Below are 23,726 nucleotides of genomic sequence, written 5' to 3'. Positions count from 1 at the left end.
CCGTTTCGTTCTGTTTAAAAGAAAAAAAAAAAAGAAAAAAAAAATTCCTCTTTTTTTCCCCCAGATCGTTTTTCCACGACTTTTACCCGAGTTGTTTTTTCTCTCTCTTTTTCCTTGATTCATGCATGTATATATATATATATATATATATATCTGCATATATTACATTTAATCGAAATGTTGCTGCACGATTTCATACGCGGTTTGCGGTGTCGCAGAAGTTTTTCATTTATTCATTCGATCGTTGATTCGAAGTGTTTGTTCGGAGAAAGAAAAAAAAGAAACTAGTTCAATTAATTCCTTCCGATGAAACTTTGTGAGAAAAACCGTTTGACGCGCTTTCAACACTGTTGAAATCATTCTTAGAAGTCGGATTGTGAATAATGAAACTTTGCTACACCTACTCTCAATCATCTCGCATTACACGTCGAAAGGGAAGAAAAGAAGCGAGAGAAGAGAAAAAAAAAAAAAACAACAATAATTCGAAGTTTGTCGTACTGAATATAATATCTGTAATAGATGAAATCTTCAAGTATCGTTTATGCGTTATATTGTCTTAGTTTTTTTTATTCATTTACTTATTTATTTATTTATTTTCTCTGCCGATCGTCGATTACCGAAAAACAATTGATCACGCACAGCAGGCATTGAGCGCTAAATCGATCAATTGTTTAATTCTCATTCCGTTATACGCGTCCTTAGGCTCGTGCGATGCCGTTGTTGTATAATAACAATAAGAAACTTAAACTCACCTGCGACGCATCGAACCCTACGCACATTTAATCCACGTATGTACGACGCGTCGTTATAACACGAATATAAACTTCGGGTAGCTGACCTACGCGTGACAAAATTTAGATTCCTTGACGGTAGTTGCTTATACGTATAATGTTTATTCCTCTATACGTACGATTTATACATACATCGAGGCACGTGAAACGATAGATCCGATAGCATTGTATATTAAATAACGTACCAGAGAAACAAGGGAATCGAGTCGTTGACGTTCGATTAAGGAAAAAAAGGAAAACTACGAACGAAACTTAAATTGAAATTGAAAAAAATATATATATGTATATATACATATCCTTTTTCTTTCAAACTACACTTCAGATACGCTGGGTCGAAGAGTTGTGTTAAAAAAAAAAAGAAATTGCGACCGCGTTTTTCGTTTTATATTTCATAAAAAAAAAATAATAATTGCAAAACCGATCCGAGACATCGACGTAGAATCTTGATCAAGATGTCACGGAACGCCCCGTATATACGCGAGTGGCCTGTCATTGCTCAGGCCAATATAGCTTAAATTTAGTCACACCGGTAAGAGACTCATACGACTCGTGTATGCGTGCATTAACGCACGCATGGACGAAGCTCGCGGTCGCGAAACACCTGCGATTAACAGCTTCGTATTATACTTATTAAAACGCAACCGCGAGCATATGTTATAATCTGCCAAGAGATATCATATAATATACGTATAATTATCATAACGCGGATGAATTTAACCATCGAGTTTAATTATGCAAACGTATACAATAATAATAATAATAATAATAATATAATATTTAATAATAGTAATAATAGTAACAGGAATAGTAATAATAATTGCGAAATACGAAGAGAAAAATGGTAATACGGGTGAAATTGAAAGTTGAAATATATATTATACAGAATTAAAAAAAAAAAAAAAAAAAATATATATACATATATATATATATATATATAAATTTGTGTGCTTACAGTTGGATAAAAATATGGTTGGGGAATATTTCGATCTCATTTTTTTCTTTATATATTACAATTATACTTATTATATTTATCTAATCTTCGTCTATTGTCGAATTTTCGCAGATCTTGCATCTTTGACGTGCGTGTGTTATCTTATTACACTGAGAAAAATTTCATTTGTCGCAGTAACTAGAAAAATTGAGTAAAACATGTATCGTTAAAAAAACTGTTTGAATATCAGTGGAATTGCGAAAAACGAGATACGCCTAACCATTTTGCGCTATCGTCGATCTTTTTTTTGGTAAATGCAACGCAAAATCAGTTTGTGAGATTTACTCTACTTTTTTAGTTAAACAAGGCTTCAACGTCAATTTATCGTTGCACGAGCGTTAATTTTTCCGCAACAGTTGCAAGAAAATATGGCAACGGCGATCGTAATGATAAAGAATAGCAACGGATACCAGAGTTTTCGGTAACGGCTAGAAAACTAATTTTCATTTTCTACCCGGAACTATATTTTTCGATAGTGGTAAAAAATGAAAACAGTCAAGGACCGAGCTGTAACCGTAACTAGAAAATTTCTTTGAGCGTATGAAAGTTGGTCCCGCGATGTATTTTTCGCCGTATATAATGTAACAAGCACCTGCCGCACCGGACAGTTGCGACCCTCCGGTGGTGCAGGGACGATTGTATCTAGGATACGATCCCCTCGTCCTGACCCTCGACACCTGACGCACCGATCTACCCCCACCCCTACCTCCGACACCAACCAAGAACTGTGTGAAGTGCCCCGAACTCGCCTTCTCACAACGGACGGACATCGCCCTGCCTTTTATTAATTAACGTATTTTATGTGTCGCTTATAGTTTGACGAAAATTGCACACTTGTCGTAGATGAACGTTTTTCTTTTTTTCTTTTTTTCTCTCTTTCTTTCTCGTGTCCAGCATTTAAAAAATCCGACATGAATCATTTTCAAATTGCTTATATTTTGAAAAATTCTCTCTCTCTTCTCTCTCGACGAATGAAATTGACACGTTTTTATTTTACTAGAGGAGAAATTTGGACACGTGTTGTTAGGTACTGATTATAAAACGAGTCTGTGTGTGTATGTGTGTGTACGTATTTTAGAACGATGAAAAGATAGAACGAGAAAAAAAAGACACTTTGACAATCGACCAATTTTAATATCCGAATTGCCACGATTGCATGTGTAAAATAATAATGCAGAATATAATAACTTGGTTAAGTTTACTCGGATCGATGAAAAATCTATAAGTTCTATTGATCTGTTAATTGAACTGTTGAAACTATTGTTATTATTATTCTTTTTTGTTATCCGGTTGAAAGAACTTTAATCCATAGATCCATGTGTTCACATTCGTAAAGATAAATTTATTCCACTTCACGAACGAACAAAAAGCTGCAGTTTATCACGAATTCAAGGAATTCATCGGTTGAATTGGTAAGAATTTGAGATTGAATTGACGAAAAATGACTTTCATCGAAATTTGGGATCACAGCGATAACGGGTTTTTGTTTCTCTTCGTTACAGACATTCCGGCGCAGGTCCCACCGCTGACGCCTGGTACCAACAAGAAGATGACCGAGGCCTTAAAGGCTTCTTTTGCCTCGTGGGAAAAAGAACAGATCCGTCTCAACATAACTAAAGGTAATCATCCATTTCCATCGTCGTATCTTAAATTTCAAAATTGACCTTCTACTATTTTCATCTGAATTTTTGTTTTTAACATACGACTTTTCCGTAGTAATCTTTTTTTTTTATCTGTCAGTATTTTTCACATACTCGTGACGCAGTTTTAATTGTTCGTCGTAAGAGGCATTCTCCACCAACTCATCGTCAGTTGCTTCTTTGTGTTTTTTTTTTGTCTCTTTTTATTATCTTCTCGGATCTGTTCCAGAATTGGTTATATTATTTATACAGTAGTACTACTCGAAGGTACTCAATGTTAATATTTTACATCTTTTAATTTACCCGTTTCGGAAATGGTTCTTTTTCTTTTTTTTAAACTCGTATATCATGGAAGATTGGTGTTGAGGGAAAAAAAAAAGTGTAACATATATATTTCATGAAATAGTTAATCAAAAACACGACTTTTTTGTCTTTAAATATCTTTTGTCCGACTGCAATTTTCCATGATGTACGGATTGAGGAAAAAAAAAAAAATGTGGCTGAGTTGGTGGAGAACGCCTCATAAACAGTTTACATTTTTTCCCATACAAGTGTGTAATCTTGTATCATTCGCACGTTGATACAAAATGTCTGCAAGAGAAAAAAAAGAAAAAAAAGAAGTAAAAAAGACGTATGTAATAACCTTTCGATATAAAAAAAAAAAAAAAATCGATTTCGCTAACCGAAACGTAGAAATAAACGAAGCAGATAAAAAAATAAAATTGTTTCGATTTTCGACACTAATTGCAAAGCGAAAAGCCATTAACATTTGTAATCGAAATACGGCCGAACACCAGATGCTAAAGTAAATTAAATTTGCACATGTTCACATGTGTTTGTACATAATATATATTACACCGTATATCGTGCATGTGAGTAATATAGCTACATATATATGTGATGAAATTGCTCGCAGCCTTCGAAAGTTGGATAAAGCCTAAAATCGACGAAGCGAAACTCGAATTTCACAATTCTAGCTCAACAGGCATAATCGCGTGCCTCCTTCTCCGTCTTTTTTTTCCTTCTCTCTCTCTCTTTCTCTCTCTTTCTCTCTCTATCTCGCTCTCCCTCTCTTATACTGCACTATAACCATACGATCATCATCATCGTCCGGAATAACCTCACCTCGTCGTATTGCAGTGATTGCGAATTTGTTTCGTTCGAGGTCTGCAGCCGAGCGGAATCGAGTTAAAACTTCAATTGCGCGCAATTATTCGCGCATTTCGTTTTTACACATTACATCGTTACTTAATCACTGTTTATTATAATGTAAACTCACCACAGACGCTTTCAATATCAAGTATTAACGATTCTCATTGCCAATTATCTTCACGCCGAAACGTCAAAGCGACAATTTTTTGTCGACGGTGAAATATATTATTTTTTTTCTTTCTTTCTCTTCAACGTTGAATCGTTGCGATCACCGTTTCATCAGGCCGAAAATCATTTTAACGACAAAATTTAAGAAAGCCTCAATTCGCAATGAAAATATTCGTAACTTTGACCGTAACTTACGAGACAGGAACAAAAAAAAAAAAAAAAAAAAATCAATCAAGAAAATTGCCATTCGTTTGAAAAACTTGCCCTTGTATCAATTTTCCCAAAAAAATGTCCGATTGCAACAAAAAAAAAAAAACAAATGATTTCGTAACTTCTTGTCGTTTCAAAAATTTTTGTCTCCTCCCGTCGAAAACGCGTATCAATATTTAACGAGATGATAAAAGTTTGACTACTCATTTAGAACGGGTCATCCTGTATAAATTTTTAATTTTAATGTTTTTTTTTTTTTTTTTCTCCTGCACATACACGCAACACGCTTCATCGAACCTCGTTGCGTTACATGTTGGTAATAATAGTTTCGCAACATTCGTAAGATTTGCGTATGCAACATATCGTACCCGTGTAACAAACACCGCGCGTTCGTAAGGACGATGAGGTCAGAGACCAAGTAGCCGAGCGAAGTTGAAGCTGTTGGTTAGTTATCCAGGGTTTAAGGACGGCGGTACCCGGAGGGCGGGAGAGTTGGTGTAGTAGGTACAGCGAGGGCATGTAGACCGGAAGTAACGTCACACCCGCGTGGCTCTGAATGCGCATACCGGATGTGTGGCATCGGCTCTCCATCAGAACCATCAACATCGCATTCACAATTCGTCTATCCGTCCATCCATCCCCCTCTCTTCTCTTGCCCCCCTTTTGTCTTCTACCTCCACGTACCTTCGCAGCCGAGATCGCGTCTCTGTAATTGTCAATCATTACAATCATTCTCTCTATCTATCTCTCTCTCTCTCTCCCCCTCTCGTCCTCATTTTCACCTCTCATTTCGTGCAATTTCGGTGCAATGTACCTTGTGAAGCAGTGTGCACGTCAGACTCTCTCTCCCTCTCTTTTTTTTCTACCTCTTCGATTGTTCTCGACATCCTCGGTCATTTGCGAAAAAAAGTATATCATGGTTTGTGTAATAAACTGTCGTGAACGATTATTTTTTTTTTTTTTTTTTATTCACAACAAGCGAACGAAAAGTGGCAGTTTTGCGGGACGCGAGTGGTCAACTTTTTCTCCCTAGGGACGAAAAGAGATCTCGTCCCAAGGGACGAGAGCGGAGCAAGTCCCGCTAAACTGGTACGCAAAGTTCCATTTTTCATGCACGTGTGATGATGAAAGAGAAAAAAAAGGAAAAAGAGAACAAATATTCCATCCGCGGTTTTCTTTTTTCAATCATTCGCAAATGGCAGCAGTTATCGTTGATGAATATTTCTCGCTAATAACTTGTATTTACAATAATGTAAACTGTATAATACGAGTCTCTTTTATATACTTGAATATTTTTTACGGTTTGATGCATTTACTGTAATAAACTTATTTTCATCAATTATCAAATCAATGGAGAAAGAAAAAATCAATTCATGTATTATTAAATGAATAAAATGCACAATTGCTTTGACTTGAACACATTTTTTGGATTTTTAGCTCATCGTCGGCTATTTTCTAAATAAAAACAATTATTTCGTTCGTTATTCCAGACGATATATATAATTGTAAATCAGATGATTCAGAAACATCAATTTTTCTAACAGTCATTGTTCATTCTTTGTTTTTCTGGTTACGAAATTTATAATAACGAGGAGATCGACAGTCAAAATTACATTTTTCCCGACATCGATCGCTTCGTTTTCTTTTTGTTACTTTAAAAAATTTTGCACACGTACACACGTGCGTTCGCGTGTTTGTTTGCCAAAATTCGCATACTCGAAATCGAATCGCATTATATAGCGCGTATAAATTTCGTGTATCTTGAATTCGTTCAAGATGAAATTTAATTGCGAGTTTTCCAATATCTTGTGGATATGTAATATTCTTCGTCACAGTAAAGCATGCATGTATCTACGTACGTGTATATACATACATATATATATATATATATGTATATATATGTATATATATATATATTGTACCGGCATACGGCCTCCCGGTGATGTGTTGATAAATGCGAACCGTGATCCGTATGATCGTTGATTTACTTATAGCGTTATATACGTATGCCCCCGCATGTTAGGCATAAAGTTTCATCAACGAGGCAATAATTTACACGTCAATGCTATACAGAAGGAAGAGATTTGTTGAAGTATATATATACTGATATTTATTTGACCTTGGACCAAAATGGCGATCAAATATGGCGAAACGAGCGTTCAGATATGTTCCCCCCCCCCCCCTTTTTTTTGTTATACCCCGCAATTCGAAATATCGTCGGTTGGTTGTAAAAAAAAGAAAATAAAAGAAAAAAAATAGCATTGACGAATAAATGGATGAAATTGCACAAATTTTTAATTCGCGTTGTTTCGTATAACTATAAGACGCCGTTTCTCTGATTAAACTGAAAAATATTAAGTACGTAGTAAATTTTTCATTGTTTACATTTTTTTTTTTTTCGTACGGTAAATACGAAAGATCCTTTATCCAAAACACGTCGATACCGACTGAAAAGATTTGCAGTTTTCATTCACCGATTTTAGATAGATGTGAAATATCGTCAGTTTGCGAATTTCTATTCTTCTTTGAATTATCGATCCTCGGTTATGACCATTTTGCGATATCGTTAAGAATGCGGCGAACAATTTGTCGAATACTTGAAATACTTAAACGGGAAGGTTTCCACACCGTTGAACCGTTTGGCTTATCTCTGTGGCAGCGGCGTTGGCGAGGAAAATGTCGGTTGTTTGCGATACAGGTAAAGTTCTGACAGGTGACTTGCTTCTAAATCAACACAGGCCGCGCTTTCTAGGCGGTTTCTTTCTCAATTCACAAGCCAAATAACTAAAAGAAAATACGAACGAATAATGTAAACGGGGATCTCCTTCCTTTACTATATACTCTACATCCACACCCATACAAACGCAACTTGTTTCTTCTCATTTTTCGCCTCTTTCTACCCCCATCACCCACGTCTCCCATTTTTTCTCACTCTTTGTCTAACTTTATCTAACATTTTCTCGCGTGGACGTCGACGACTCTTGTGTCTTTGTACATAATATTATACGTATGTAACTTACGACGCGTATACGATCATACACGGGGTCGATTCTTATCGCCCACTTCGACTCTCCTAATAACCTTTATTACCTTCGTGCTGTCGCAAACATCGTACCTTATATACGTGGGTATTTGTAGGTGTACATATATGTGGATATATATATATATATATATACACACACACACACACACACACACACACACACATATATATATATATATATATATATAAGCTAGTTGGAAAAATTCCTGTGAAATCCCGCCGTGGAATACAGGGAGAAACGTATAAATAGGCGCAGGATATATAAAGAACTCTGTTCGATCGATAGGAGGAGAAAACTTCTCTTAATACTTGAGGGGATACCTGGAATAGGGTGACAAAGATTCCTTTTTGTTTCTTCTTTTTTTCATATATATATATATATGTAACATACATTTTTATATTTTTATATCTCTTCGACATAGCGAAAACGAGAAATTCCTTTCACATTAATATTTCAAACAAGCTGTGGCAGAATTTAAATTCAAATGTGAAATAAAATTCTATGCACGGTACAATATCATTCGAAAATTGTCCAAAAAGTGTTTCGAAAATAATCAGAAATGTTGGGAGAGAAAAATAAAAAATAAATAAAATAAAAGGCGTCGCAGAAAACTTTCCGAGATTCCTCAAGTGTTGAATTTTAGTTTCTGCTTAGAATGTCAGTGGTGATAATTTTTTATGAGAAACGTTTCAAAAATCTTTTCCATCTTGAGAATAGAAAAGTGAAAAAGAAGATGATAAATACATGTATCTATCATCGAAAGGTCAGAAATAAAGAAATGGCACGGGTTCGACGAATTTACTATTGCGATTTCGTGGAATTCGTGACATTTCTTCACTTCTGCGTCAAATGAAAATTCATTAATTGTGTATGTATAATGGATCTGTTGAGCCCTTTTTTTCCACCACCGATATTTTGAGATACATACGTGAACGCCGAAATCTACCAGGTCACCGGACTTTAATGAGGGTGAAGTTAGTAACGTTAACGTGACGAATATCAAGAAGAAAAGAACCATTATTACACCATTTTGGTAATTACTTTCAACAAAGAGTTGGATTTTCAAAAAAATATGAGTATATTTTATTTGTCATGGGTGATAAGTAAATTTCGGACATTTCTAAAAGTGCGATGTAACAATTTTTAGTTTCGGTTACAAAATGGTTAGGCGTACCTCGTTTTTCCAAATTCCAACAATATTCAAAGAGTATTTTTTAACGATACCTGTTTTACTCAATATTTCTAGTTACCAACGTTTACTAACCTCATCATCATCCCCCTTAACCACGTATCGATACTCTGGATGTAGGTTACACTCGACTAGCCGTGTGCATACCTCTGATACGTACATATGTAGGTATATATATATATATGTATTCACATACGCGATACGTGCGTCGTATACCGCATGTGATTCGAAAACGTTACAGGGCTCCGCATTGTGTATTGTATCCATTATAGCTGTTGAGCATCATCATCGCGAGGCTTTTGGGTCGTGTGGCTCGCGCCAATGGTGAAGTTGTTGGAGAGATGTTGTGTAGAGAAGTTGTGCATGTATAGAGACGAATGGATAGATAGACAGTCCGGACTAAGCTAGATGGTGTGAAGTGTGAAAAAGAGAGAAAGAAAATAAATGAAAGAAAGAAAGAAATAAAGAGAGACAAACACGTCTGTAAATCGTGTGTGCACGACGCACTGATCGTGCAGTGTCGTTAAAAGGTTGTAATACCCAAAGCTCATTCGTAAAGAGAGAGCCGTTCACGGCTTATAACCAGAAGAATAAGAAGAATAAGAAGATGAGGAAATAGAAAAAAGGAGGAATAAAGAGGGGCAGAGCACCTCTTAACAATGCTGACAAGGAATAAGTAAGGCAAACATCGACACAATCCTCAAACATCGGTGTCGGCCCCTTTGAACCTAAAGCGTGCGGTGTGACGTTTATACGTCTCCCTCCCCCTCCAACCCCTCCCACCCCCTCAGCCCCCAGAGACAGACGCCCTTCTGCCCCCCCGCGAGACGCGCGCGCCGTCAGTTTGAGCTTCGCACACCGTTTTCTACGTTCTTCTTTCTTGCAGCAGTTCACTCTTGTGTCTTTTTTCTCCCCCCCCCCCCCCCCCCCCCCCCTCTATTTCCTTTTTATCAACATCCTCCTATATAAACTGAACTTCGAAGTGTGTGTGTGTGTGTGTGTGTATGTGCGTGTGCGCACAGCTTTACATGTATATGCATATGTACATGTATAAATATATACACGTATAACGGTTGGGCAAACTCCATTCATTCAACTTTCTGGATCTTGGAATACTCGCAGCGGTTTTTCCATCGGTCACCGATGGTTAAATATCGTTTGACAAGATAGTCATTCCTAGATACTTCCCACGAATGTCACTCGCACGTTTTCTTTATTGCATTATTTATTTATTTCATTATTCGTCTGCCGACGTGTCGCGTGTAACGTATAAGGTAATGAGGCTGACGACGTCAGTTGACGTTTGTGCAATCGTTCACGTTTCGGGGTAATTGATATTTAGCAATGTTACGAATGGGATTGGCTGAAATTCAGTTAAACGTGATAAAATGAAACGCTGCAAGTTTACTGAATATTGTTATCCCCCCGACCCTTGTTTGGCAGCGTTTCGTTACATCAACTTTGCTAACTTCAACCTCATCGTACTTAACTACTCTGCACTACGTCTTACGATTGACGCTTAGTAGAGAGTCCTGGAAAAGTGTAGTACCTACTAATCTGTTGACAGGGACAGATACGCGACCGTACGTTGTTATATCTTGTGTCGATGTAATACCTATATATCTGTAGTGATGAGATTTGAAAAAAGGAAAAAGAAAGAAAGAAAGAAAGAGAAAAAATAGTCACGAGTACGGAGTGGAATAAAATGAAGCGAAACGATCGAGCGAATTGATATTCTCTCTGTATTTTACTCGATTGTTCATTGGTATAGTCAGACGGGTACTCATCCATAGTCATTGGCACTATACTTATCGGAGTACATAAATATACTGAACTCGGAATTAATATGGACGTGGACGAACTATCATATGCGGTTTTGCAGACACGTTTCGTGGAATGATATGCTCGGATTTATTCCCTGTATTCATATCCTTGGATTCTTATTCCGCTTTGACGTCTCTTTTTTATCACAACTTCTTATTCATTCGTTTTACTGTATTGTTTTTCTTGTCGGTTGATGATAATTACGATTGTGACTAACGGGGTGATGATAACTTGTAACAATATATAACGGGACTTTCCTTGCATCTATTTTTAATTCCGTATCGTTATTGCGTGCATGTATGTATGCTGTTGTAGCAATGTTCCAATGAACCTTTAATTTTTATTCTATTCTATAACGGGTGTCGGTCGTTTTTTCAACTCTTAATCAATTTCTCCCACAACGGTTTTTCATTACGGACAGGACTGTGTACCCTATGGCGTAAAGGGACATGGGCACCACTAGTGTGTGCATATAATAACTCGCTTTGCGTTGCTGGTACGAAACAATGAAGTAAGAGACACGAAAGGAGTGCAAATATGGGCGCGAGCAACGCCAATGGGACATTCCAATGTTTCGCGGTATTGTTTCTACCAAAATGGTTAGATAAATATTTATCGAAATGTGTGTTCACTGCAGAGCTTTGACGTAACTAACCAACGCTGCTCGGTCGTAAAACTCGGTATTACATTATATTATATCGTACACGCGTTGGAAATAATATGTCTATATACGTAACGTATACACGTACGTCAGTTTCTTGTTAATCATTGAACGTTTGTTGCCCTCGTTGCGATATCGAAACCATTTCCGGGAATAATGCCATCTCTAGGTACAGAAAACGATGAATGAAATATGCTTTTACAATTGGTTGATGTCTTTCACATTTCTCTCTTATTCCCTGTTTCAGATCCCAGGCAATGGTCAGAAACGGCAGTAGCTCACTGGCTCCAGTGGGCAATCAGGGAATTCTCACTGGAGGGTGTAGCGATGCAGCCGTGGCAGCACATGACCGGAAAACTGATATGCGCGATGGGCAAGGAGTCGTTTTTGGCAAGGGCGCCAGCGTTCATGGGCGACATACTGTGGGAGCACCTCGAGATACTTCAGAGAGGTGAGTGTTGTGGGCGGAGTCGAAAACTTGCGTGCGAATTTTTTATTTTTTTTTTTACTCCAAACCATGGAACGAAAGGTATACGAAAAAACTAGGAAGACCCATCCCATTATCAAAAAAAAAAAAAAAAAGAAAGAAAAAAAAAGAAAAGTAAACCTGCGAACGCGTTTTTCAAACGTGGGAGATAAAAGCTCAACAAAAGCACAATGCAACGTGATTCTGACGGTGTGCTACGCCGGGCTGCAGAATGAACAACTATCGCATAATGCCACACCATTCGGTAACGTGTACTTAGGGCTGCAGCGAAGAGGAAGAAGAAGAAGAAGAAGATGATGTTGATGATGATGATGAATTGGAGAAAAATAGGGGAAAAGTGAATCGGAGATCAGACCCTGCGAGCAATCCACCAGACTTTTCATTCGGGGTATGCGGAGGGTGAAGGGCCAACACGCCCTCGAAAATCCCTCCACCCCCGAACCCCCTTTCCCGCTTTGATGTCCCATAGAAACTCGAACACCGGATATTCGGAAGAGTCTCTTCTCTTCGTGGGTCCAACGATACCTGACGCATAGGGGTCGGGGCCTTACAGATCCGCGTTAACAACCACTGCAGTGTGCAAATCCACTGCCTGCCACTGCTGCACGCGCAATAGACTCGGAATAATATAACGTCTATATAGCTCACAGATGCGGCCGTATAACGACCGGACGAATGTACTCGAATTACAAGGAATCCACTTTGGAAAACGAAAATCAGGTGCAGCGTCGATTCATCCATCTTTCCAGGTACCCTACCTGTTAACGTTCCTCCTCTTCGCCTTGAATCCGTGTTGTGTTGCTTCGGCCAGTCCACGTGCCCCCCATCCCCCAAAAGCAATGCTATTCTAGAGTGAAACTTAGCCTTTTAGTTCACGTCCCTTATAATTGTCATCACCGTTCGATTTCTATACGCGGCATTTCAATGGGGCCCGAGCTCCTTGACCAGGAGTCCGCGTGGATTCTTTCCCGATTTCCGGTATATGGATATCTCGTAATCACAATGCTGCAAAGCGGGTCACTATGTTCATGTCATTGTCAAATTTTCATCCAATATTCTCGAGGTGGTCTTCATTGTCTTTCTATTTTAGAAATTTGAAAAAAAAAAAAAAAAATGGAACGTCGGTACTACGTCTTCGGAATTCGCTAGTGTAGGAGATATTCGGTGCGTTTAACGAGTGTGTGAAAAGGCGCAGAGTAGGGGAGAAGCTGTCTGATGAAGCGGCGCCGTCCTATGTGTATATGTAGACAGGAAGCAGAGGTTCACCCATGATTTAACTTCACCTCCATAAGCAAAGTTCCGTGGTTCCTTGTAATCGAGCGTGTCGCACCTGACACTCGATAGTTCGTCATTGTAACGAGAGAGAGAAAGAGAGAGAAAGAGAGAGAGAGGGAGAGAGAGAGAGAGAGTAGAGTGTGAATGGGTACAATATTATTTCCCAAACTTTCGAGGGGAATTTTTGGGGCGTTGAAAACGGCTTACCGGCATCGAACGAACGATTTCGAGTAACTGTTCATTTTATTCCTATGTATCAGTGAACATGCAACGAACATCCACGCAGGCACGCTTTTTTTTTAAGCCTTGGTACGCGAAACTCTCGCACGGGAACAAAGAGAACGACAACGGCAAAAACAAAGTGGAACAAAAAAGAATATGAGAAAATGAGAAATTGAAAAAAATTTAATGAACTAAAATAGCGATGAAAAAGAAATTCGAAACAATGCAACGGCAAAAACATCAACTGTTCATCCGTTGCTCGGCGACACGCGTTACACATCACTGGCCGTATACCCGACCGATTAAAAGTCTTTCAAACATAATCATTTCGACTTTATTGTCGCCACAAATTCATTACGGTTAATGGAAATTAACGAATTAGCCGTATTTAGAAAAATTTCTGGCTACTCTACAGAAAAAATTGTGTCCGAAGTACCTATTCTTGAGCATAACCAAAGGGGTTTGATATGATCGTGGCAAATTCTCTGTTATGTCAAATCCTGCAAAACCAGAGTACGCCTGTTTAATAAGAGACATTTGACATTCCATCATTTCTGTTTCCAAATTAGATCATCTACTGATCGTTAATTATAAAGAGTGAGAGAAAATACAGAGGATACATGTAATAAAAATGAAAAAAAAAAAAAAACCTACCGAATACACAGAGGTATGCATACGTCGACCTGAGGTGAATACAATTTATATATACATGTAGAATGTAAAATTGGGTAAGTGAGCAAAGAGTGTGGATCGGTTTGATTCCGCGAACGGGAGCGGATATTAAGAAACACTTAAGAAACGAACGAACGAACACCAACGTCTCGAGAGGTTGTTTGAGTTCCCACCTATCCGTACGAAAGATCTTGTATATACATACACATACGTACCCGTGTGTATACCCATTGGTGTATACGATACATGCACAGTACACTGTACACGTATATAAAAGGGAGAGAAAAAAAAAAAAAGAAAGAAGAATGTATGTACTAAAATACTACATCCTCTGACCTCACCGTCGCCTAATACCGCCGACTCATTCATAGATCTTTGTCTGTTGGCTTTTCTTACTCCCTCCTCTACCGTTCTCTCCTCCCTTTTGCGAGAGATTTCATTTGCGGGTTTTATTTATTTTGTTTTCTCTCTCTATCTCTCTCTCTCCGTGTCGTGTTTAAGCTTCACGGCATACCCTGCGGTGTTAGAGGAAGCGAGGATTTTTTTCTTCTCTTTTTCCATACGCCAGTTTTCACTCGACTCTTGAAATCGTTTGAAAACACAGAGACGACGACGACGACGATGACGATGATGATGATGATGATGATGAATTTCTTTTTCTTTTCAATTCTTCTTCCAGAAGTTGACACGGAGAAAGCTTCTCTAGAAAATGTACCCGCCAATCTATACGAGAGCGTGTGCGTCCCGGATCTGGGCGAATTCATGGGCTACCAGGGAACACCCAGCATGGCCACACCGGAACACAAGAGCCCGGCAACCCCGGCTACTCCGCCTGGCACTCCTCAGAGTCAGCAGGGTCAAAACCAGAATCAGGGACAGTCCCAACCACCACCGCCGCCACCGCCTTCCGTGATAACGCTGTCCCGGCAGTATCACAACGACGGTAAGACCATCTAAATCTCATTATCTCTTAAGTGATCGACACGGATTACCATTACCGATACGCATGCTTGTACCTCAGTAACACATTTTTGAGTCTTGGTCTCTCGAGGAGTGGAAATCCGTCGTACCGAAAAACCCAGAACGCAAAGTCCGGGGGTCCTCGCAGGTATACAACTAACTCTCTGTAACTAGAACCAAAACTACGTCGTAAGCGCGTTGCCTCACCGACACGCAAGCGTCAGCTCTTCACGCTGGCTTCACATCAGGTACTCGCAAGTTACCTACTAATGACGGGGTCCGTCCGTTGAGTCGGTGTGGGACTTGGTCGTCCGTGTGTAACACGACTGTAACACACGAGAGGCCCCTCGTATAATGGGGTTTGGTGTTTCATATTTACTCTACCCAACTCCACATTGGAGGATGTGCGAAAGCGTTGAAACCTGCCCGCCGAGTTTCACGTCGTTGCGTCATCCGTGTACAGAAAATCGTTGGGTCCTGTTTCTATTTCCTTTTTTGATAGTTGGACATTTTCAAATATGCGGAAGGACCACCTGGCTCCCAGGTAACAGGTTTCCTCGATCTATCGCTACCACATATACCGATCATTCGTGAAGCTGCCGCGGGATTCCTACGTGCGAGTATCTGGACTTCCTGTTCGTCGATCAGTGGGGCTTCCGAGTTTCGTTCGAAGTCAAAACGGAACGGTCGAGCCCCTCCGAGGAGGCCGTAGTCACCTCTTAGTACACCCTTGACTGGACGATGGAAGAGGAATTGGAACTCGTCTCGCGGTCAGCCGATGGTTAGCCGTGGCAGTCAGGCGGGTAGACGAACGGGGCAGTGATTATTAGGTATTACGTCATCGCGACTGACCACGGACGAATAGGGGAAAGCCTGTAAAGTTGCGAAGGGTCACGGTTCGCCACCCACCCATCTCTACACGCCACCACTCGTACGGTCGCCCAACAGCCAGGCCAAGCCAAGCCAACCCGCTATAACCGTATCCTCGACGATCATCATGACGATCGAAGTACCCTGACTGTTTGCTTGTTCTGCGTTGCGATCACGCTTTTGTGTTTCGTTGTGGGATACCTACCGAAGGTAATCACGGGTAATGACCCTATATACCGTGCCTTCGTTACTCCATGTTTCATGTGTCAAATTACCCTAATTTCTTTACTCAACGTATATAAAATATTTCTTTTTACAAAACGTTGAATCATCATCACTGCAGGATCGCTCTGACGAGTTACAACATTCGGTCGGGTTAAATCAAATCAACGGTTTCAAGTAATCTTAGAGTAATTAAAAGTCATTCTTTTTTTAATTGAATAACCTAACTTGGCTTTTCATAATTCTTCGTTTTTTTTGATTTGCAACTTTGACAAGTACTTTGCTTAGGTAGGTTCTCTTCGACTCTTTAACCTCCCAGAGATTTGACTCCTGTGTCCATTCTCATTGTTTAGCTTTCGTAGTTCAACTTAGCGCAAATGATCTGTGAATCTGGTAGGTATTATGAATATCGGGCATCACTCGATAACAAGACAAAAGAAATTACTCGCTTTAAGAATTGTTGATATTCGTGTTCAACCGCTTGACGCAAGTTGAATGTAACTAGGATTCTCTCGAGCTTGATACTTTTACTCGCAAACTCAAGTACACGAACTAAATACACACGCTGAGTTTACGCTGGAGAGAATATTATAAATTGTTGTTCTGAATTTTCGCTTTCGAAATCACGACTGAAGGAGTAGTTTTCTAACACAGTTTTAAAGAGAACGCGGTCGACCGCGTGAATTGTTCTTTCTTTCGTTCGTTCGTTCGTTTTCGTTCGTTTGCCGATGTCTGTTACCAACCAGTCGAACACATGTTACCAAAGTCCTTTCTGTAAATCGTTGGAAGATAATCTTGACCACCAAAAGTCTTGAATATATCTTTTCCACGCCCACACCTCTTGTCAAAGCCTTCCAATTATTTCTATCGTCAACCATCCACGTTCAAATATCACAAGATAAATAAACGGTCGTTTGCACCCAGGTACCAAGATCTTGAACGGTGTTGATAGTCGTCGGTGGGTTTCACCGTCCCATTGAACTTGAGTGTTGTGTGTTTTTCGATAGTAGCTCAACAAGTTTCGAAGCATCTGCCACTCTCTCTCTCTCTTCTTCTCTTTCACTCACTCCACTCGTCCAAGTGCGCAACAATACTCGTGGAAAGTACATTGAGACGAACATCGGGGACATTGCGAGGGACACTTTAGGGGTGGAGCACTTGAGGATATTATAAAGCTATCTGCTCGGGATACCCCTCCCCCTTGTACAGCTTCCGGTCGTAACAACGAGCCTTCATTTTTACCTACCCAACCCTAGAGACAGCCCTGCCTTTCATCATGGATACACTACTGGCAGCTCCGAAAGCTCCACCCCGCATGCTGCTGTGCATGGATACGTACGTGAAGCATAGCGGTAGTGGATCAGATCTGCGCAATTCTTCGCCGCGAGGATGTCTCGTACATGATAATTTAAAATCGGCGAGAATTGGAACCATGAATTTCTATCCAACCCCATTAGTCTTCTCTCTTGTCATTCCAAATTCGTCAAGTTCAAAACTCCTTGGATTTTAAACGCAGAAAGCTCGAACGACAATTCCAAAGCTTCTGAAATCCTAATACTTTGCGCAAAGTGTCATTGATACAGATGATATGCGTCGTCGGTCGGAGAGTGTGGAAAAATTTTCTGCACTTCACTTACGATTGACAGTGTGCGCGATGGTGTCGTAAACGAATTGAGAGAGGGAGAAAGATTTCAAATCCGTATGGTGTTGATAGTCGGATACGTGTCACGGGCAATTTCTATGCCCACATACGAACAGCTGTATTCGTGAATATAATGGAATAGCGGCAAACGTGAAGCACTTGGTTTCGTAGCACGTGCTCCGATGGGGGGATTATCTTTCAGTCCCTCCTCCACCTCTTCTTCCTGCTACTGCCGCTGCTGCTGCTACTGCTGCTGCTGGATCGAGAAAGAAAGAAAAAAGAATAAAAAAAAAAATTGTGGTTGTGTCTGGGCCACGGATTTCGCCCGGAAGTATCTACGAGCCCTTGGCCCTCGGAAGCCATCGAAATAAAGGAAGTGCGACACGATCGTGATGTTTGAAGGACAAATGATGGTCGCGATTTGCGTTACCCACATATATATACATTCGTAACTTCATTGTACACCGTAAGGTTAGTGTAACATTGATTGACGCGTTCAGATCCATTTACTGACCCTTTTATTTTACATAATTACAAATTTACGTCAGAAATTGTGAATTTCTCGACTACTAAAACAAATTGCTGGATGGTTTAGACGCTGCAAATTTACTTTTTTGGCAACTTTAGAACTTGGGATCAAACGGATACAACCAACGACCGGTCAAGAATTGGGACAGGGTCAATAACTGGTACACTTGTCTTAACCCGATAACCTTGGAGATGTTATAACGCGAATTGGCGGCCTCAACTTCCGAATGCAACGTGATGGATTGTGCTTTTTCTTCTCCTGGATTCCGTTGGTCATGTTTCAAGGGAAACAAGCCGCTTCGCTCAACGTATTTCGAAATTTCGTTTTTTCGCCAATCGTTTCTCGGCCGGCTCTTCGTCTCGTACGTGACGAGTGTGTTCGCGGTCTGTATAATACCGGCCTACATAAATTCTTCTTCGCATCTAGATAATGGGTTGAAGAAATTAACCAGTTCCGGCCAACTCGCTCGCCCCCTCGGTAGGTATACATATACAAGCGATTCCGAAATAATGCTCGACGTCGTGCACGTATCGTCAAGCTCGCGTCGTTCCGTTTCGACGACAATGAACTCGTCTCAATGCTTTTCACAATGCCCAGGGTTGGACCGCTCTTACGCATTATAAGGGAAACGATCGCGGGGATGTGTTTTTTTTTTGTTTTTATAAGTAAGAAAAAAAGGAATAAGAAATACCAAGAGAAGAACAAGAATAAAACGCAGGTATTGCTGCTTCGGTGGAACAAGACTTTCATCCGTTAAAACCGTGCGTGGAAGACCGAGAGGCATTACGTCCGTTCTTCTATATTGTGCGATTGCAGTTCGCACAATTTACACCCTCTACATGTATAATTTTCATTGCATATAAACGGTCCGATACGCGGTTTGCAAATTATGAAACTTCCGATTTATGTAGCATACGCTTATATTCATGTCGTAAGTAAATGCACTTATACCTACAACCTATCTTCAAGTCTGTCTAATGGCAACGGTTTTTCAAACTGTACGCGATACTTTGCCAAGAATCTCGTCAATTTGACTTCTTTGTACTTTATCGTTAATTAATATCTATTCAGAATCGCGATACAATTATATTATAATACTCGCGTCACATCGATTTACAGGATATTTGTCACCGTGAATTTTCGCTGCTTGCTGTTATTTTATCCATTATGTATACGCGAATCGATTCGATATATTCAGTATATGCTGCGGACAAGATAAAAAAAAATAAACAGATCTGTGTAAATGATAAATAAGTATTATCACGTAATGTGTATAAATTTTTTCAATCTTATCTGTCTTGATATGTACGCGATTTGGATTAAAAAAAAAAAAAAATGAAAAGACTGAACAAATGATCTGCGATCTAATGATTTTAGCTCAAGATGTCCGAGAACGACAATTTTCGAAATAGGTTTTTCGTAATCAGGGTGGCTACACACCTGAAAAACCTGAAAATTTCAGGGTATTTAAAAGGTGTAATGGAAAATCTGGGATTTTCAAGGGATTTTTAATTTTGTGATGGAAAAAATTAAAAATATCATTTTTCCATCGTTGGAATTAAAAATGATTTATTGAGATAACAAGTTTACTTTTTCTCTAGTCGAGAAAACATATTTGCTCAAAGTGATTTATTCATTTATTTATTTATCATTTTTTTTTCGTACATGACATTTATCTTCAATTCGACTTGAGTGTGAACCGAACATGATTTGGATCTCAGTAAATTACTACAACTGGAAAAATGTTGGGGAAACCGTAGGTTTTGGGTTCTGAAAAAAATATAAAAATTTCATGATATTGTATCCGAAAAATTTTCAACCACCTTGGAGTTAACACCTTGGTACATTAATTTCCGACGAACAACATCCCTCGACGATTATCGCACGAGTTGTTTGAAAATTCATTATATTTTTCGCGCTTTGCCGCATGGTCGATCTATCGAAGTGTGTAAAACGGAAAGTTGAATTACAAAAATTTGAATATAAAAACGAGGAAGAATAAGAAGTAAAACTAGTTCGGTGTCGCGCTGCTGCTGCTGCTCCGATGAGCGCAGAGCCAAGCTAGAGGCGAAGAGCGTAACCGCGTTTTCCGATCGCCGCTGCGCAGGCGCGCAGGCGAAGGGCTCGCTTCGCCGCTATATGTAGGTACTCGGCGGGGTGAAGGCGGGTATATCCCACTTCCGGTCCCCGCGCTGTATCACGTGCGTGCCACTGTGCGGGGACTCCCCTCCCATCCCATCCCATCCCATTTCATTCCATTCCATTCCCTTCCCATCCCCGCCGCCACCCCGTCCGACATCCGGTGTCCCCCCTTCGGCTCCTCCCTTCTTCATCCTACTCTTCTTCTTCTTCTTCTTCGTCCTCTCCTTCCTCCCTTACCTATAACGTGTCGGCAATTCTTCGCTCTCCTCAAAAATAGCAGACTGCATCGTCGTCGCTTCGTCGTTATTGTTGTTGTTGTTGTTGTTGTTGTTGTTGTTTTTACGTTCCAGCGCTGCGTGGGAGATTCATTCTAGCCCATGTGAATCGTTCGTAGGTAGTAGCTCGTTTTCCGTTGTTCGATATCTTCTTCTTCTCCCCCCCCCCTCCCCTTTTTTTTTTGTTTTGTCAAATGGCCAATTATCCGTCTCCGAAATATCGACACGAGTCGGATGTTTTGTTTTTTTTTCTTCATACTTTTGCAATTGTATCTACTCGTCCTTACCCTACCCGATAATTGGCTGTGTAAGAAACGTATCCTGTGTCTTCGCGATTCTTCGTTCTGGTATACATATATATATATATTTATATATAGTAACGCAATATACGTTGAAAATATAAAGTATAAAAAGTATAACGTTAAGGGGGGGAATGCGTTGTTTCGGGATACAATATCGACAATTTTTTTTTTTTTTTTTTCAACACTAACCATTATTTCAGTATCTTCTTCTTATTATCTACTTCTTATTTTCGTATCGTAACAAATTCACAGAAATATAACCTAATCTTGTCTCTAATTGGCAAATATGTACCTGTATAAAAGTACTGTCGGGAAAGAAGGAAAGGGAAAACAAAAAAAATGTGAAAAAGCTCGCGTCGTATAATTTATAACCGTATAGATGTGTGAAAAATAAATAAATAAAAAAGAAAAAATTGCGACTCAACGACGCGAATCTCGTCGACGGGTATGTATATATATATCGTTTTATCGGTGATAAAAAGATTTCTCCCTAAAGTTCCGCGTAGCGTAAAAAAAAAAAAAAAAAAAAAAAAAAAAACAAATTGCACACGTATGCTTTTCGTTAAACCTACGGAATATAAGTCTGCGGCTCACGATATCATATTCTATAAACATCCGCGAGCAGTTGTTGCTGGGACGATCTAGCTCGATTACATATTATAACGAACTGCATTCGACGGAAGAAGAGAGTGAGGCGAAATACAGCGTATAGGTATAAAAAAACACGGGGGGGGGGGGGGGGGGGGGACGAACCAACCAGATTAGTCTGATACAGAAATTAAGTCGCAATTAAAACGTTTTCCAAAAAAAAAAAAAAACTGCGTGTATAACAAACCTGCGCGTTTCTTAGTAATTAGTAAACGCGCATGGCGAAACACGATTGTACACATTTATGGTCTGAATCGTATCTACCCCGGGAGGGTAGGGAAAAAAAAAATATATATATATATATATATATATATATTGAGAGAGAGAGAATTGGAGAGAAAGAAGCGAGGGTGGCGACCACCCCGGCAGCAGGTGGTTGGAGGCTCGCGTTCATGCGTGTTTGTTTGCGTGTGTGGAACCAACCAACGATCCGACACGAACGCATACACCCTCAATCTCGAAGAATTCTCCTATATCCTAGGATCGAAGAGAGGGCGTTAGGATCTCTTCCACTTCCACTTCCATTTCCATGCTGTATGTACCATAGTTGGGTATAATATCTACACGGCTGGCTACGTCAATCAGAACGAGGATGTATGAAACAAAACGAAGGGAATGGAGAGAAAAAGGAATGGAATGGAATGGAATGGAATGGAATGGGCAGGGAAGAGAAGGGAAACTAGAGGAGAAGTGAATAGCGTTAGTGCCAGCGAAGAGGCGGCGGTGAAAAAGGGGCGGCATGAGGAGGGGGCGGGGGGGGGGGGAGGATGAATCGCAGTGGGGTGGGGGGCGGGACGGAAGAGGGAGAGAGGGAGAGAGGGAGAGAGGGAGAGTCGAAAGCCGGAGAGTGGAAACGCGTTGCGACCGCCTCAGTGACACACGCGCTAACGTCAGGTTCAAGTGGCGTATTGGATTGTAAAACTGCGGGTTTTTATATTCTAAACGTGTCTTAATGACCCCGCGCCGCTGTAAGTGAATTAAAGGCCTGAGAGTATATAAAAATATAACAACGAGAACGGCGACAATCGTAAATCAAAGAACAAGAACAATTAATATACGTATCACATTGATATGAAAAAGTGTAAAGCGTGACGATTTCGAAGGGTGGTTTTTGGTTTTTCATTTCCAACTCATTTCCCTCGACGGTGGTTCTGTTCTAGTCGTTGTTACATATATATTTATTTACTTGCTTTTTTTTTTTTTTTTTTTACATTCTTGTACAATTTTGTACGATTCTTCGCCACGTTAATATTATCGTTTATTTGAAATCGTCACGACGGTTTGTTTAATCATGAATTCCCGTCGCGTTTTACGATCCAACGGGATACGCGAAGGATCGATTAACAAACGTGAATTATCGAAGATTCATCGATTGTGATCGTGATTGTTGAAGCGCGATAAAATTAATTGAACACACATGTATACATATTATACGTACTGTTAGTTGCGTCTGTGTGTGCGTGCTTGTGCGCGGGTGTGCGTGGGTGAAAACTTCTGTGCATCGTGCCAATGTGCGCTTGTAAAATAAAATATTAGCCGTGCCGTTCCCGTTTTACGATAAATAATAAATAAACGCAGTAAAAGAAATGAATTTTCTGTGAGCGGATCGTGTTGTATACTCAGAAATAAAAACTTGTTGCGCAAAATTACGTAAAACAATTGTTTATACGCAAGTACAATACAAACGCTTGACGTTTTGTTTTTAAAATTGATTTGTTGCAATCGTTGCTTCGAAAAAAAAAAGAAAAAAAAAAAAAAAAAAGAAAACCAACCCCCCGGTGCTCGAACGATGAAAAAAGCTCGGACTTTG

The 23,726-nt window shown here is 39.8% G+C and overlaps 1 protein-coding gene across 2 annotated transcripts in view; it reads left to right on the top strand.

Moving 5' to 3' along the window:
• pnt (ETS transcription factor pointed) overlaps positions 1 to 23,726 on the top strand; it is a 147,008-nt gene that overhangs the window by 113,121 nt on the left and 10,161 nt on the right. For both annotated transcript variants that reach the window (XM_046621928.2, XM_046621929.2), the window contains 3 exons: positions 3,285 to 3,401; positions 11,918 to 12,121; positions 15,006 to 15,269. In XM_046621928.2, coding sequence (XP_046477884.1) covers positions 3,285 to 3,401; positions 11,918 to 12,121; positions 15,006 to 15,269 — 585 coding nt within the window. The remainder of the gene's footprint in view (positions 1 to 3,284; positions 3,402 to 11,917; positions 12,122 to 15,005; positions 15,270 to 23,726) is intronic.

The sequence above is a fragment of the Neodiprion pinetum genome, chromosome 4 (genome assembly GCF_021155775.2).
Source record: "Neodiprion pinetum isolate iyNeoPine1 chromosome 4, iyNeoPine1.2, whole genome shotgun sequence".
NCBI classification, from domain to species: domain Eukaryota; kingdom Metazoa; phylum Arthropoda; class Insecta; order Hymenoptera; family Diprionidae; genus Neodiprion; species Neodiprion pinetum.
The sequence above is the reverse complement of the archived record's forward strand: the minus strand, read 5'-3'. Positions and strand labels throughout refer to the sequence as shown.